Source organism: Haplochromis burtoni, unplaced genomic scaffold (genome assembly GCF_018398535.1).
Source record: "Haplochromis burtoni strain Fernald_Lab_line unplaced genomic scaffold, NCSU_Asbu1 Contig_841, whole genome shotgun sequence".
NCBI classification, from domain to species: Eukaryota; Metazoa; Chordata; class Actinopteri; order Cichliformes; family Cichlidae; genus Haplochromis; species Haplochromis burtoni.
The window spans coordinates 1-16179 of NW_024583202.1; the positions used below are offsets into that span (position 1 = coordinate 1).

The following is a 16179-nucleotide window of genomic DNA, read 5'->3' on the forward strand; positions in this document are numbered from 1 at the left end:
CACACAGAGAGATACCGGGAGCGAGCTAGGATGAAAGTGAGGTGAACTTGCCCATCCTGTTCTACAGTCCTCATATAAGACACCGCTCCATAAGCTTTCTCAGAAGCATCCCCAAAGATGTGCACCTCACGAATGGCCCCCTTTAAGTTAGCACTGGCAGGAACATAGGCACGTGGGAAGGTAAGGTGAGGTAAAAACTGAAGCTCTACCTCCCAGTCAGACCAAGCTTGCAGGAGGGTGGAGGGAAGATTCGAGTCGTCCCAACCATGCTTCTTATCCCATAACTGCCTGAGGAGGAGCTTGGCCCGAGTGGTGAAGGGTAACAGATAGCCCAAAGGGTCGTACTGTGAGGCTAGGACTCTATAGATGTTTCTGAGGGTTGGCACCTCATAGGACACGGGCCTGTGCTTATAACCCAAGGAGTCGGTATTCCAGTCCCAGCTGAGCCCGAGCGTGGTCTCTAGCGGGTTGGATTTGTCCTCGGCTAGCCACAGATCCAGACTCTGTGATCTAGCTTCTGGAGGCAAATGGCTCAGGACACTTGGATCATTACAAGCCCACTGACGTAGCTCGAAGCCAGCTGATTTCAGCAACTCTCTTAGCCGATCCACCAGATCTCTCGCTTCTTCCGGTGAGCCAACACTCTGTAGGCAGTTGTCTACGTAGAAACACCTCTCGATGGAGAATCTCAGGCTGTCGTCAGGCTGTGTGTGCTCCATCACGTGATGCTGCAGGGCGAAGGTGGCGCAGCAGGGGCTTGAAGTTGTCCCAAATGGCAGGACCTGCCACTCGAAGATTTTAGGGGGTTCATTCACCTTTAAGTCCCGCCAAAGGAACTTCAACAGGGGCCGGTCTTCAGGGAGGAGCAGTACCTGATGGAACATCCCCTTGATGTCTCCACTCACAGCTATGGGGTGTTCACGAAACCTGACCAGCACCCCCAGCAGGGAAGCTCCAAGAGTAGGGCCAGGCAACAGGAACTGGTTCAGGGACTGTCCAAGGTATTTATGGGAACAGTTAAATACCAGGCGATTCTTCCCGTTATGACTGACAAGATGATGCGGTATGTACCAGTTCTCCTTGGGCGAAGTCTCATGCGTAACTTCCTTCACGGCTCCTGATTGGATCAGCTTCTGCATTTCTGCCCTGTAGGCATCAGCCTGACTGGGATCCTTTAACAGGCGCCTTTCTGTGCTTCGAAGCATGGGCATGACTGATTCCTTTGGTGCATTCAGTGGCGGCATCTGTGGGTGACGGAGTAGAGGTGTAGCATACCTGAAGACTCCATCGACCTTCCTGCGAGTTGTTCTTGCCTCGAGCAGGGCCACAGCCTGCTGATCCTGTTTCGACCGAGTGACCTCTTTCTCGGATCGGTAAGGCACCACGTCCACCTGCCAGAGCCGCTCCACATGTTTGAGCAACTCGTCGGATTGGGCGGATGTATACAGGGATAGGACAGGCTGGGTCTGCCGCCCCATGAAAAGACTTGGCCCTTGAAGGGTCCAGCCAAGCCGGGTGTGGACTGCTGCTGGGCCTCCAGGTGGGCCGAGGCGGACTGGTTCTATGGGGGTGATCAGGTGTGGCTGGTCTGAACCAATGAGAAGCAGAGGCTTGGCTTCCTTCAGGGCAGGGACCGGGATCCCATGCAGGTATTTGTACTTCCTTCTCAGCTGGTTGATAGGATAGGTATGGTGAGCTAAGTTGAGACGATCAGCTGTAAACGCTCCATCAATCTTGTAGTAGGATCCAGGGTTGGTAGCAGCAGAGACGCTGAAGGATACGGTATGTCCATGAAGCATCTGAATATCTTGGCGGACGGTTCGTAATGGCAGGTCCTCCGGGATGCCTGCCAGACCAAGAGTCTTTGCAGCAGCAGGGAGCAGCATGGTCCTCTCTGAACCGTCATCAAGTATAGCATAGGTGTCTAGAGTCCGCTCTCCATGGCTCAAAAGCACAGGTACAATCTTCAGCATGACACGATTGCTGGCCCCATGGCGATCAAGGTAGAGTGAGCCCGAAGCCGAACTGGTTAGGCAGCTTTCCTCCTTTGCAGCCATGCCAGCGTTGTTTCCTTCTGTCCTGGCATTTACCTCGTGAAGAGCCAGCAGATGTTTACCCTGGCAGCGGCTGCAGGGTTTCTTTAGTGTGCACTGAGCAGCTAAATGAGTTCGGGCACAGCGCCAGCATCGTTTGTTGACCTGTATCCAGTCCTTTATTTCCTCTTTGGAGAGCTTGGCTACATCATCACATTGGCTGAAATAGTGTTCTGTGCTCTCACAGTAGGCACAGTAGGCTTTGTTCTTAACCTTCCCTCTAGCTCGACTCTCCTTCACTGGTGGAAAGGTGTGTTCTGATGGCCCCTTTAGGTTATGTAGGACTGTCACGGTTTGTCGGCCTGGACGGGCCTCAGCCTTTACACTGGTCCTTTCTCTACTGCTTCTTACACCTGCTTGGCCGTCAAATCCTTGACACCAGGACTCCTGACGAAGCCATGCAGATAGGTCGTACAGAGTGTAGGTGCTCCCGGGCTGTTTAAACTGGTGTCGACGAAAATCAGCTCTCTGTTCGGCAGGAAGCTTACTTATTAGTCGGGCAACGTGGGACCCACAGTTCAACTCCGCTTCTCCTTCCAGTCCTAATGTTTGTAACAGCCCAACTAGTGACTGCACCTGAAGGGAGAACCTTTGGAAGGCTACTGTGTCACCTCGCCTTATTTCAGGACCATCCAGGACACTTGCTATCTTTCTCAAGGCGAGCTGATGAGGTTGTCCAAATTTGTCGTGGAGGGCTGCCATGGTGTCAGTATAAGGCTTGGGTGAGTTCAGGTAAGCATCGGCAATAAGTCGAGCTTCATCTAGTTTGAGGTGGTCCACAAGTATCTGATACTTGAAGAGCTCAGTAGCATTAGGAGGGAGTAGGTTCTCTAAAGCCATGCGGAGCCTAGCAAACTCAGAGGGATCAGAATGAATGAACCTTGGAATGGTTGGTTTGGGGCCCCTGTACACTAGCTCAGCCGAAAGAGGAGCAGATGGGTTGCTGCCGTGCCCACTGGTTACTCCAGTGACAAGAGAGGGGGAACTGGCTGGAACAGGCTTGGTTGGGAGCAAACCTGTCTTACTTGGTGCCCAGCAGGGGGGTGGCACAGAGTGTTGTGGAGGGGCATGAAACGTATTTCCATCCTTAACCACAGGGTCCTGATATAGGGTGCAGCGATGACTAGGCAGCGAAGGCTCACCAGCGAAATATGGTGTGCGGGGTAGAGGGTGGTACTGTACACCATCATCGGAGTATTGTTCGTCAACCTTCATTTGGGAGAATCCCGTGTGCAACTCTTCCATCGGCTCAGGCCATGGCGGTGGGTCGGGCCACACCTCCTCATCCTCCTCCTGTGGCATTGTCTCAGGGGTGGTGTATACCTCTCCTGAACCGCGTTTGGGGGGCTGACTGGTGCTATGCTGTGAGACAGTCAGCTGAGCCATATCCTTCCTTAGCAGGTGAGCCACTTCGATCAGCTCTCTGAGGTCACTCTTTGCTTCCTTCAGTTCTTTGAGGCCCTCCTGTAAAACTTGCTGTGATTGGAGTAGCTGCTCTCTTTCGGCCTGCAAGGCTCTGAATTCTGTATGAAATGTGTGTATTGAAGACCCTGGCCAATTGGAAGGTGCAAATTCAGGTGAGAGGCTCCTATTAAGGTCCACATCTTGTTCACTTCTTCCCAGTGGAGGGGGTGTATTGTAATAGGCCCCATCCCTGTCGCTGTAGGGGGGTGGCGTATGACTATACTGAGGCTGAACTCTGTCGCTTCTTGTGTGAGGCTGTGGGGTATCCCACTGCAGCATTTCCCTAAAGAGGTGGCCTGTATAGTTAACATCAAAGTCCTCAAACCGGCTTGGTCGACGTGTATGGCGTTTAGGCCTTGCATCAGGACATGTCGCTCCATCTGGCTCCATTTTGATAGCTGCTCCGGCTCGAAGGACCAATGTTGAGGAGTACTTGGTGAGGGCTAGTTCTTTTAGGTTCAGCAGCTAACAAGATGGTGTATCGGTCAGGATACAGGAAGGAGGACAACAGGCTTCCACTTTGCTGGATTGTCACCGCCAGCTGTTTTATTGCCACCTAGATGCTCAGTGTTGCCAGCAGTCTGTAGTAACAAACAAGTTGCCATGAGTATACAAATATATACAGCAACAGCCTCACTAAGATAAATATAAAGGATTACATGAAATAAACCAACACATCCATCTGAATACACACATAACAGGACATATATAATTTGAACTATGCCAATCTTACATCTCTTGCTCCAAACACAGGAAGGACACAATTAAACACAGTGAGAATGTCATACATAGCCGAAACATCCACTCTAACTGTAAACGAAGGACTTTGGCGCCATCGTGTGGCCGAATAAAATTACTACATAATGGCGGCGGCCGGCGGCCCATGCTTCGAGTCACGAGATGAAACAATGCGGTGCTACAATGCGGTAGAATGTAACTAAAGCCGCGGCCAACATCAGAATCGGAAAAATAAACATATTTAAGGAAACTTACTTCCAGTCATGAACTTAACACTCGGAGCATCACGTGAAGGATGGCAACCAGGAACACAGCTTACGAGGTAACAGAACTAACACAGAAAAAAACCCTCTTCTCGAGTAGCATCGCGATACCCCCAGCTTCTGCCTACGTCATTTCCTACGACTCCACCCCACACAATATTGCAGAACATAGACATAAAATCCCAGAGCCTTTTATACACTAAGTTTATTGTTAATTAATAAGAAACTCCAGACGATTCCATTCTGAGCTGAAGAAGCTTCTGATAGGTTAGTAGAGTCCATGTGAGTAAACTGGTGGCACAGCTGTGGATGCATATAAGGCAAAACACAGAGCCTGTTTCTGTGACATGGGAAAATCAAGAGATGTCAACCAAAACACCAGGAAAAGAACTGTGGAGCTCCATAAGTGTGGCTCAATTTTGAATACAATTTGGTGCCATTTGCAATTAAGAAATACAGACAGTTTCTCTCTTTACTCTTAAAGTTAACAAATATGTTTTTTATATTTATCAATCTAAAAAAAATAAACATTTAGTCTGATTTGATGTTACAATTAAAAAGTGTTTGTGTTTTTATCTGAAGAGTTTGTAAATATCTGTATATTTGATGATTGTCAGCACAAAGAGGGAGAGAGGAACAGAGAGGGAGAGGAGAATGAGGCGAGAAAGAGATGAAGCAAGAGCAGGGAGAAGATGAGTGAGAGAGAGGAGAGAGAGGAACAGAGAGGAGAGAGAGAACAGAGAGGGAGAGAGAATGAGGACAGAACAGAGATGAACAAGAGCAGGTGAGACACACATGTTAGTCAAATGGTTGTTTACCAAAAGTATCACCGTATCATAGGTACTCATGTATCTCGTACCTAGTGTTTCTTTTTAGGTTTGTTATTTTTCAAATTCTACATTTATTAAGTTATGCAGGCTTGTTTGCACAACAAGGCTAAATAATTATATAAACTTTTCTCAATCTAAATATTGTACTTTGGTAGAATTAAAAAATAAGTGTAGTGCAGGTCTATGATGATTTTTAGTGCTACTATCATCTAGTTCTGATTCTGGTTCTGTCTTGGTTAAGTCCCAAGTAGTCCTGATTTTGAACTGTTGTAGTCCTGTTTTAATTCTGGATCAGTTCTGGGTCTGGTTGAATTGGGGTTTAGTCCTCGTGTCTTGATACAGCCCCGACTTTGTTCTGCCTGCTGCTTAATTAAAAAACTAGTTTAAGGTGTCCTGCACATGTGATATATATTTTTCCCTATATGAAGTCATTCTTTTTTGAACAAAACTCAAAACAGAGCCTATTAATCTTTCAGTCATTTCTACCCCCCCCCCCACATGCATACTACCCTTTAGGGCTAAGCCCCGGGTGTATCAAATGTCTGCCTCCGCCTGACTACATTAACACAGTAAAACAGGTCTCTTTCTTAAACAGAAGCCTGTCATGCTTAACTTTTGAGAATATAAGTAAATCTTTCTTTAAAAGAACTCTGTCCTGCTTAACTTAAAATTATATAAATTAATAGAAAACAATAGAAAAAAAATATTCTTGTAACAGTGCACATTTAGTGCATTTAGTACAATTGGCTTCAGTTGAGGTATTATTTCAGCTTTTCTAATGCTAATCAGCTGCTCCTGTTTGTAAACCCGCTTGTTCCCATGATTACGCATCATAACTCATCATCATTATTCATCTATGTATTACTTTTATGTATTAGTCATCTATTTGTTGTAATCATCTATCCTTGCAGTTGTTTATTACACAAAATAAATTATATTATCACACTTCTGGCCACATAGCGCTGATATTCACTGCACATGCCCATATTAACCTTAACCAGAGGGTTTAAAAAAAACAAACCAGTGTTTACATACCATATCTGCTTCTGCCGTGGCCTGGTGGACAAGAAATTGGTTAAGGGTTCCCCGAGCTTTCACGCCCCTCATGTTCTTCATGTGCCCACCATTAGAAGCATGCCTATGGAAAAAGTGCGCCGGCACACAGTGCAGTGCGCTTTATAGGTGTTATCGTGCACTTTTCCAGCCAGGTGTTTTCCTTTTCCCATTCCTCCCTGTACTTTTGCAGCCTTTTTTTCTTTCTCTGAGGGGAACAAACATTGCTGCTCTAATGCTGGGCTACACTGTGCGATTTTTGGCCCATTTTGAGCGATTTTTGAGTCGTGCGACCGATTTGGTGATCGGCCCGATTTTGGCCTTCATCGTGCATCGTGTAGTATACGTGGGGTAACGAGAAGCGATTAACACCTCAGACCAGCTCCCGATCATCAATCGCTCGTGAGGGTGTCACCACAGCGCGCTCACACTGCTCACGCGCAAACACGTAAACGTCGGTGAAAAAGACGGAGCAGCACGGCTGTGCAGCGTGTGATCTGGACACAAGCGATGGAGGCACAACTTGTAGAACTTTGGAAAGCTCATCCGAGCCTTTTCGATGTGGCATCACAAAATTATCACGACCACAACAACCGTGAAAATAGTTGGATTTACATTGCTGCTCAATCACAGCTGCCTGATCAATGTTTTTCATTAGCAATTTAGCAAAGTTGATGGTGGTGGTGTGCGTGTCTGTGTGAGTGAAAGACAGAGAGGGAGAGCGAGCGACAGATTTTCTGTTATAACCTTCATTTTATGGAGGCACAGTGTGAGCACTCAGGTCGCATCAGAGCATCGGGCGGTATAGTGTGAGACCCTGCATCGTGACCTACAACTTCTAACCCCTGCGAGTCAATCGTGCAGTTTGAAAATCGCACAGTGTTGCCCAGCTTTAGGTGTACTGACGTCCGAGACTTGCACCGCAGTGTCGGCGTTTGTTTCCCTGTTGGCCATGCTTCTTGTTGTGGTCATCTGTTGTCTTCCGGTATTTTCTCCGTAAGCGACCTTTCCTCGACCAATGAGATGAGCGGTAATCTGAATTGTCATACTCGAATTGTCATAAGTGTGCTGTCAGCTCATTGGTCACAAAGCAGGAGAGGGGCTGGGAATTATGTTTTCAACAAAGCGTTAATTCCATTAAAAGTTATAGACTACTTTTGATTCTCACTGTATTACGGGACAAAGTGCGTCCCTTATTAGCTCAATACGGGACGTGTACTTTTGTTTCGAAATACGGGACGATTCCGTTTTTTAAGGGACGGTTGGCAACCCTAGTTAGTATTAAGTTGCTAGCGGAGTGCAGCTAACATGACACGATGAGCTGACTCCCGTGGCGACTAGCTCGGATTTAACCCCCGCTGCTAGTCCTAGCTACGTACGGGCTAACGTGTCGCGATGGGCCTTGTGTAGGCTAGTCTCACCCCTTTCCGCTAACCATGTCTACGGCTCCTACCCCCGCCAAAGGGTCGGAACCGAAGGCCAAAGAGGCTGTATCCCGCCCATGCCCTGCATCATGCGGTGCCACCATCTCGGGCAGGAACCCTCATCCAACGTGCATTGTCTGTATGGGTGCCAAGCATGCTCAGGCTTCACTGGCAGACCCCCAGGGATGCCCACACTGTGCGTTGATGCCAGAGAAAGTCCTGGAAAGGAGGCTGAGGGTAGCAGTAACGAACAGTCAGGACCCCTGCCTGTCGGCTGCTACTGCTATGAGTGATATCCGTCATCCGCGAGCCTCCAGCTGGGCAGACATGATGGAAGAAGAGTCCCCGCTCATGCCCCCATTGTTCGAGGACCTTCTCGATCAAAATGTAGGCAAGCCGGGTGGCGAAGATGCGGAGGGCGATGCCAACTCCAACCTCCTCAACCTAGAGGACATGGATGAGGAGGAGGATGACTCTACCTTCCCTCCTCAGCAGTCCAGGCCACCGAGTGGGGCTGAAGTTGCACCCCCGGAGGACAGCTATTTGTACGAGGTCTGCAAACGGGCTTCTACCAAGCTAGGCATCCCATGGCCAGCTGCCCGGGATACCGAAGGGGCAGAACGCGACCTGTATGATGGCAAGAGGCTCCCACCAGCCCTGCCGCCATCAAAGCAGCTTCTGCCAGCAGTCTCTGCCTGCATGAAAGAAATGAGTCACTCCTGGTCAAGCCCTTTTAAAAGCAAGCTTCCGACCAAGGGCTGCTCTAAGCTTGAGATCCAGGGGATGGGTGAACTGGGGCTGACTGAACCCCCAGCAGTGGAGCCTTCAGTGGCATATCACCTTCACCCTAACCGCAGGGCAGTCTCAGCTTCTTCTGGCATTTCTTTGCCCAGCAAGATGGATTGCTTCACGGCATCTATTTATCAAAGGATGTACAAATATGCTGCACAGTCAGTATGCTTGCTTAATGCAGTCACACTGCTATCAGCATATCAGGCAGAAATTCTGGAAGACATGAGCCGTTAGCTTGACTCTGGTTCCCCAAACCCAGCTCTCTGAGATGAAATCTGCGTGGTTAATGAGCTCATTCTTCGCTCCTCCAGGGGAGCAGTCCAAGGGTGTCGCAAGTTATGGGCCTTGCAGTCTCGGGTGAGAGAGCCTTGTGGCTAAACCTGTCAGGCTTAGGTGATGCTCAGAAGTATTTTCAGAAGCTCAACATGTTTTAGTGAAAACAGACAACTCCACTGTAGTTGCTCATATCAACCGCCAGGGCGGTACCTGTTCCCAACAGCTACACAGGTTAGCCAGGGAAATAATTGTGTGGAGCAGCACACGGCTCCTCTCCCTTCAAGCAACTCACTTGCCAGGAATTCTGAACAGGGGGGCGGACCTCCTGATCAGGGGGAATCCACTGTTCTGAGAATGGAGGCTTCACCCACAGGTGGTGGAGCAGATTTGGCAGATATACGGCCGGGCTGTCATAGATCTCTTCGCCTCACGAGAAAACACACATTGCCCACTGTTTTTCTCCCTGTCACACTGGATGCGCTGGCCCATCCATGGCCACATCTTCCCAACACTGATCAGAGTGAGGGATCAGGGCCAATTTCTGCTGTCCAAAAGACAATGACAAAAGCCATTTTTAATGTCAACAAGATTGTTTTTTTAACTGCATAAATAAAGGATATATAAAAGTCACTGCCAAAAACTGACTGCGGCTTCTACCTTGTTACGGGAATGTTGTCTGTGGCTCAAGTTGATTTGATATCATTCATGAGGGATACATTTGACATATGTTTCACATATTATAGACAACACCGGCTCTCACTCAATGGGAGTCGGCTCTTCTGATTCACTACAAAGCGTTTTGCTCATGACCCATCACTGACACGCATGCAGTTGTACTCCGGTGAAGGCAGAGGTTTTCTGCTTCAGCTATCCAATGAGATCGTTAGTGATGAAAGAATAAGCTGCATGGTAGATCTTCAGTTATTAGTATAATTCGATACTGTTTTCCTGTATTCAACCTATGGCGATATCACAAGTCTGCTGTGATATCTTTTATTGTATTTTGAAGAGGAAAAGAACTATAATTATTCATTTTCTTGAAGTGAGGCGGTTGATCTTTACTCAGAAGGACAGAGTTAGGGACATTCACTTTATCCATAGTAGTCAGTTCTTAAACTTGGAGGATTTTCTTTATAAACATTCTACAGAACACACGCAAGGAGTCATAATAAATAAAAGCAATTAAGATTGGAGCCCCTTTCATTCAAAGCACCAACTTGAATTTTCAGTTTTTAATTTTCAGTTCAAGGCACACGTGGAAATACAAGTAAAACAATTTGAATTAAGCACTTAGAACGATTGCAACAACATAAAAATGAAAGATTAAAAATAAATATAACATTGTAGGCATCATTCAGTGCAATTCAATCCAGTTTTGTTTATATAGCTCCAAATCACAACAACAGTTGCCTTGTGCTGCCCTCACAACACGTAACAATGTGAAGCTAAACAGCCAGCAAACACAACAGAAGAGATCTCCACACAGGGCTTGCTTTTCTTGACTTTGAAGACCTTTTTAAACCTTTTCCTCTCCCAAGGATTCTTCTCAGTTTTGTAAGTGAAATGAACAAAATAACAAAAAATTTCTCACCAATGCACACATCTTAATGACAAACTTAAATGCGTGCATTACTTTGGCATCACATTTTATTCCATGTAAACACATATCCAAGTTCTTCCTGAACACAGTAATACTCACTAAAACGAACGTTTCCCAAGGCACAAGTGTGTAGGGCACATTTAGCGTGTACATGAGTGTACTCTTATTTTTGCCGAAGCACTTGTTCACAAATTCTACAGTTGCGGGAGAAAAGTATGTTAAAGATAGGTTCGTGATGTGAGTGCTCTCTCGCGCCCGTTGCCGCGCGTACAATATACAAAGATCGCTTGTAATAAAGATGTCTTACTCTAATCAGATTTCAAAACCAAAATATTTTAACCATTTTTAGCATAAATTTACTTATAATGTTTATTAACTATGAACTTATTTATCACTTTGCTTATGTAACTTAATCACATCATGCCCTAATTACTGTCTTTTGATCAAAAGGCATCACACGCCTAAAGGCATTTTATATTGTAAGGTAAATATGCTACAATAATACAGAGAAAACAAAATCTCAAAAATCACATGACTCCCCTATGAGCAAGTGTTTTGGTTATAGTGGGGAAGGAAAAACTCCCTTTTACCAAGAAAATAAACTGGTAGAACCAGGATCAGGGAGGAGCGGCCATCTGCCACGACCGGTTGGAGATGAGGGGAGGGAGACATGACAAAAGACACGCTATGGAAGAGAGCCGAGATTAGTAATAACTAATGATTAAATGCAGAATGATGTATAAACACACAGTCAGTGAAGAAGGTGAATGAAGAAGACAGTATGACACAACACTGAATCAAAAGGCTTAATGGTGTGACTAGCTCTTAAGGTGAAGCCAATTTGAGAAAACTCTCAGAGTCCCAGAGCTTCTTTCTTCACGCTGGAACCCAACAGGACATTTCCAGCGTCCACACACTCTGACACACATGGTGCTAAGAACACAAAACACAAGGATTAAAAGAATGAATTTGCAAGAATAGCTCACTTTAACTTTGTGTCATGGATATGCAGCATTTTCTGTTATTATCGTGTTACTACCATTCTGAGCACGGAGCCATGAGGCAGCCTTCATAGCCAGAAGCTCCCACTCATCCTTTGCATCCATCTTAAAAGCATGAAGCCAGATCAGAGCCAGAATGGTGGCCCACACTTCATTGCTGCCCTAATTCCCCAATCAGAGACAAATAAAACAGGCAACACACACACACACACACACACACACACAGAGAAAGGGTGTCAAACAAATTTTACATCGTAGGCCACATTCAGCCCACTTTGCTCTTAAGTGGGTCGGACCAGTGAAGAAGTTTTTCTACATAATGAAGAAAAACCTGCTGTGACAAAAAAGGAAACCTGTCAGTACGACTCTTTGGACTTAAATTATAAGAAATAAATGTGTAAAATTGTATCTCATTGTCCAGGCTGTCCAGTTTTTGTTAGTCACAAAACCCCTCAAAATTTCTATTGTTGAAAGTGAAAAACTAACATCTCGGTCATTTAATTGTTTATTGGTTAATCGCTTTGTGTAGTATAAATTGCCACAAGGGAGGTTTTTAATCAGCGTGAAAAGATGTAAAACCTATAAAAATACTGTTAAAAGTCCAAAATTGATGCTTATTCTTGTTAGTGGTGAGCAGCAGATCAAACAGGTTCAGAAATACAAATGGCTTCAAGTGTCATATTCAGGTCTGTGAGACTAATTTAGACACACAGACACTGAGCCATGGCTCTGCAGTATATTCACACATTTCTGCATTTCTGCCATTCAAAGACACTTTGAATATAGTTTATTTTATCTAACATTCAGTACTGAACAGTAATTTTAGTCTTTTTCAAGGAAACAATTTTTCATTCAGTGTTTTCATAAAAGCTTTATTTTTATGCAGTTACTACTACTACTAGGGAGAACACAAATGAGGTTTTTTTGTCCTTGATGGAAAATGGCTGAAAACAAAGCTAGGTTTCACTTTAGACAGCTCCCAATTTTTTAAATTCTGCACTGTACTTTGCAGTCTCCAATGTCATTGAAATGTAGCTAGTTGCTGCTCATTTTACGTTTTCGCTCGTTTCGTCACTTTTTCCTGATATGCTTGCATTTAAATCCGTCTTCCTGTCTCCCTGTCTCTACAGCTAAAATGGCAACAGGCAGCCAGTCACATGTGAATGTTGATACACCAAAACAAGTTAGTGTTCTGCACACAACTACATTTAGATTTTTTTTAAAAAATGCTACACAAGGGTTTAGATCTTACTTTTGGCAATTGTGATAATATAAATAATGTATTTTTTGCCAGTTTTTACTAGGGGTAGATTTTTTCATTATTGATTTATAGATTAAAATCAATTCTAGCTTGGATAACATGATATTGATTCATTAAAATCCTGAATCAATTTTTAATATAAATTTATTTTGCCCGAAACACCAGAATCTGAGGTTAAACCTCACAAAATTTTGACAACCACCAAACAGCTAAAACATTAAATGGCAGCAGGTACACAGATTCTGCACAAATACGTAAACATAAAGCGCGGACCCGCCGACGCATCAGAGCCAGTGAGATGTCACATCATCGGGGGCTGAAAGCTGACAGCTCACTGATTCTGATGTGTCGGCGGGTCCGCTCTTTGTGTTTACGTCTTTTTTGCGCTAGATTCTGAAGCTGCATGTTTTATCGCTCTCCAAACAATATTGACTGAACCAGCAGCAGAAGAAGATCCAAACTACACTTCACATTTCGCTTCACATATACATCGTCATGAATTCCCTCTTACTTTTGCTGTTTTGCCAGCGCTGTTGGACACTGTTTTTTTTTACTTACTTCTGACAAGAAAGCCTCATTTCTCCTGTGCTATACTGAACAAATGTAAACTTTTTAAAATTATGCAAAATTGCAAAACCCTTAGATGTGTCTCTAATTGAACCTTTGTTACTTTGCTTCACTTCATCAGGTAATGTTCATATGGTGATTAATGGTTTTCTTTCATTTTTGACCTACTACAGAATATATTTTAAGGTCATCTGCTATTAAAAACCCAGGCCAGGAAATTCTTCTTCAAGTTTTTCTGTGTTTTATCCCCAGTTACTTTGACACAAAGGCATCTGCTGTAATGCTAGTGTCAGCTTTCTTGTTATAGATATTATGGATAATATGGATATGCACTGATAAGTGATCAGAATTATATTTCTGACTGTCTGAGGCAAAATCCCCCCCGATTCAAATCAAATCGAAGCGAATTAAATCGAATCATGGATAGAATCGAATATCGGGACCTTGTGAATCGGAATTGAATTGATTCCAGAAATCAGTGACAATATCCAGCCCTAGTTTTAGTACAGCTAAATTAATTTTCATCTGTTATGTTATGTTACAGTTTAATTTCTTAAATTTCTTTCTTTAATGTGTACTATACAATTGGATTAACACCCATATGTTCACTTTTTGTAATGACTAAAATTGACAACAACCCACCTTTTCAGGCTTTGACTTTTCCATCTCCTTGCTGATCTTTCCCAGTGCAGTAGCCAGAGCTGGATCAAGCCGCCAGTAGCCAGATGCCTCCTGAAGGAAGACTAACTGTAGCAAAGGATCTCTGGGTGGCTGCAATTGCACAGCAGCTGAAAAAGATAAAGTACAAAGATGAAATAATAACTGGACATAAAGTGTTGAATCTAGTTCTATATATCTTTATTACACATACATATATAATTTTTATCTATCTCTCTCTCTCTCTCTCTTCATATATATATATATATATATATATATATATATATATATATATTATATATATATACATACATATATAGTATATAGTAGAATTCATAGTAGTCCATATACTCGGCTGAAGGACTATAATATGATAGTATAACATAAATGTGTATGAGAAAATACAAAGACAAATATTCTACAGTAAATTTACAGTAAAGCACATTTTCCTCTTTTTTGCAGTGCAGTGTTATGGTAAGATGACTATAATGTGACGACAACAATGAAGAATGTATTGGGTGCCCTGAAATTCTGTAAATGATGGAAACTGGACGCTTCTGTTGGTTGATAACGACTGTGTTTAGTCTGTTCCTTCCCATTCCATGCAAGGCCACCTGGGTTGGCTGGAAGACTGTTTACTTAGCCTAGCAGGGCGAAGGACACTGTCTCAGCTGAACTCTGGACACGCACACACATACATATACACTGATATGCACACACTCATCCCCCCTCCCTTTCCAAACGCCTTCGACGCTTATTCCCTTCCGATGCTGACGGTGGATCAAGGAGACCAGCGCACGCAGGCCCGGATGTACTGTCTAAATCGGCTGTCTCTCACCCTTTACCCACCCCTGTTGCTTGTCATGTGTTTCTTTGGTGTATTAAGAGTTTTCATGTGCTATGTGCAGAGGTGTTTTTTTTTCTGTTCTCAAACGATCTCCCTGTTGGAGCTCAGTCTGGGGGGAGTTATTTTTTTTCTCCTTATCTTTCCTCATTCCATTGTTATACCTCTCTGACCGTCTTCCCCATGTGATGTTTTGTGTAATGTATGTATGGTTGGAGGGTAAGATGGCGCCACCATTGCGTGCAATAGGTCGGCAGCCTTATGAAATTTCCCCTTGTGGGACTAATAAAGGTATATCAAATCAAATCATTACCTTCATACACAAAGTTTAGACGAGCATCATCATAGTTGGTAGGCGTCTTATGAGATTTCCAAAAGACAGGTAGCTTCTTCTTCATGTGAGTAAATAGCCCTTTTTTGCTGTCAGACTTGTTTGTTGGTTCATAGCTATCAGGTTCTGCGAGATTAGAGAGACCACAACTCAATGAAGCTCAAGTCATTATTATAAAAACACACACACTACAGTCCAACTGGGTGATCTGGTAATTCATTACTTTCATATGACTGATGCTGAGTTAAGTTTATTCCTTTCCAATAAATAGAAATCCACATCCATCCAGTGCAGTAACGGTCATCTAAAACAAAGTAAATAGGAGCTGCTCCAATTCTACTGCCTGTGGGCGTCCTGACTAAGCAAATGTGCAACAAGTGCAATGGTATCTCTCTTAAATGTAGGACAATGAAAACTCTTGGACTCCTATGTCAGGAACTGGTTCATATGTTTTTTTAACAGTCATCACAATGCAGCAATATGTTGTCTCTTGCTGATTTAAAAACATGGAGCAAATGGTGACCTGAGAATTGAGAAGCAGAACAACTATCACTGGATTGAAATGGTAACGCAAAAAACACAAGATGTTAAAGGCTTCCAAGGCAAAATTAAAGATCAACTGTGGCAAACGAATGTGGTGTTTAGTTGCGTGCTTACAGCCATTTAACGTATTTTTAATCACACTGTTTCTGCAACATTTAGCTTTTTACTCACCTCTACAGAGCGCAGTGACCTGCGATCGAGCTAAACAACACACAATTAAAAGTCTGATTTAATAATCATTAAGTAAACAGTATCATCTCATTTTTAAAAAAAAAAAAATCTAAAGAGCATGGTTAATTTTCTTAAATTGCATAACATGAAACAACTTTTTCTCTATGAGTGTATTTCACATCAAGCTTAGAATGGGTAAAATACTAACTTTGTCGCAGAATGTGTTAGTTTATTTAGTGATTGCAGACAATTGCTATATTTATAAAAATCA

At 44.0% G+C, this 16179-nt stretch overlaps 2 protein-coding genes across 2 annotated transcripts; both read right to left on the reverse strand.

Moving 5' to 3' along the window:
- Window positions 1-15: 15 nt before the first annotated feature.
- On the reverse strand, window positions 16-4691 carry LOC106633541 (the record flags this gene model as incomplete). The annotated part of the gene is made up of 2 exons (XM_042215852.1): window positions 4551-4691; window positions 16-4138 (listed from the first exon to the last, which is right to left on the reverse strand). A coding segment is annotated over exon 2 (3932 nt), but the record flags the coding sequence as incomplete, so codon positions are not given.
- A 6409-nt stretch (window positions 4692-11100) lies between these two features.
- On the reverse strand, window positions 11101-15904 carry LOC121812804 (von Willebrand factor A domain-containing protein 5A-like). Its single transcript, XM_042215856.1, has 4 exons — window positions 15177-15904; window positions 14005-14150; window positions 11573-11696; window positions 11101-11466 (listed from the first exon to the last, which is right to left on the reverse strand). The coding sequence occupies exons 1-4, from the start codon at window positions 15259-15261 to the stop codon at window positions 11387-11389; spliced, it is 435 nt and encodes a 144-aa protein (XP_042071790.1). The 5' UTR covers window positions 15262-15904; the 3' UTR covers window positions 11101-11386.
- Between the last annotated feature and the right edge of the window lie 275 nt (window positions 15905-16179).

Bases quoted from the DNA above. Each gene is read 5' to 3' on its own strand.
- LOC121812804 (XM_042215856.1), bottom strand. From the start codon at position 15,261: ATGAAGAAGAAGCTACCTGTCTTTTGGAAATCTCATAAGACGCCTACC. The intron at 14,151-15,176 runs GTAATGATTTGA...TATCTTTTTCAG, and splicing joins TCTAAACTTTGTGTATGAAG to CTGCTGTGCAATTGCAGCCA. The intron at 11,467-11,572 runs GTAGTAACACGA...TTGTGTTCTTAG, and splicing joins ATGGCTCCGTGCTCAGAATG to CACCATGTGTGTCAGAGTGT.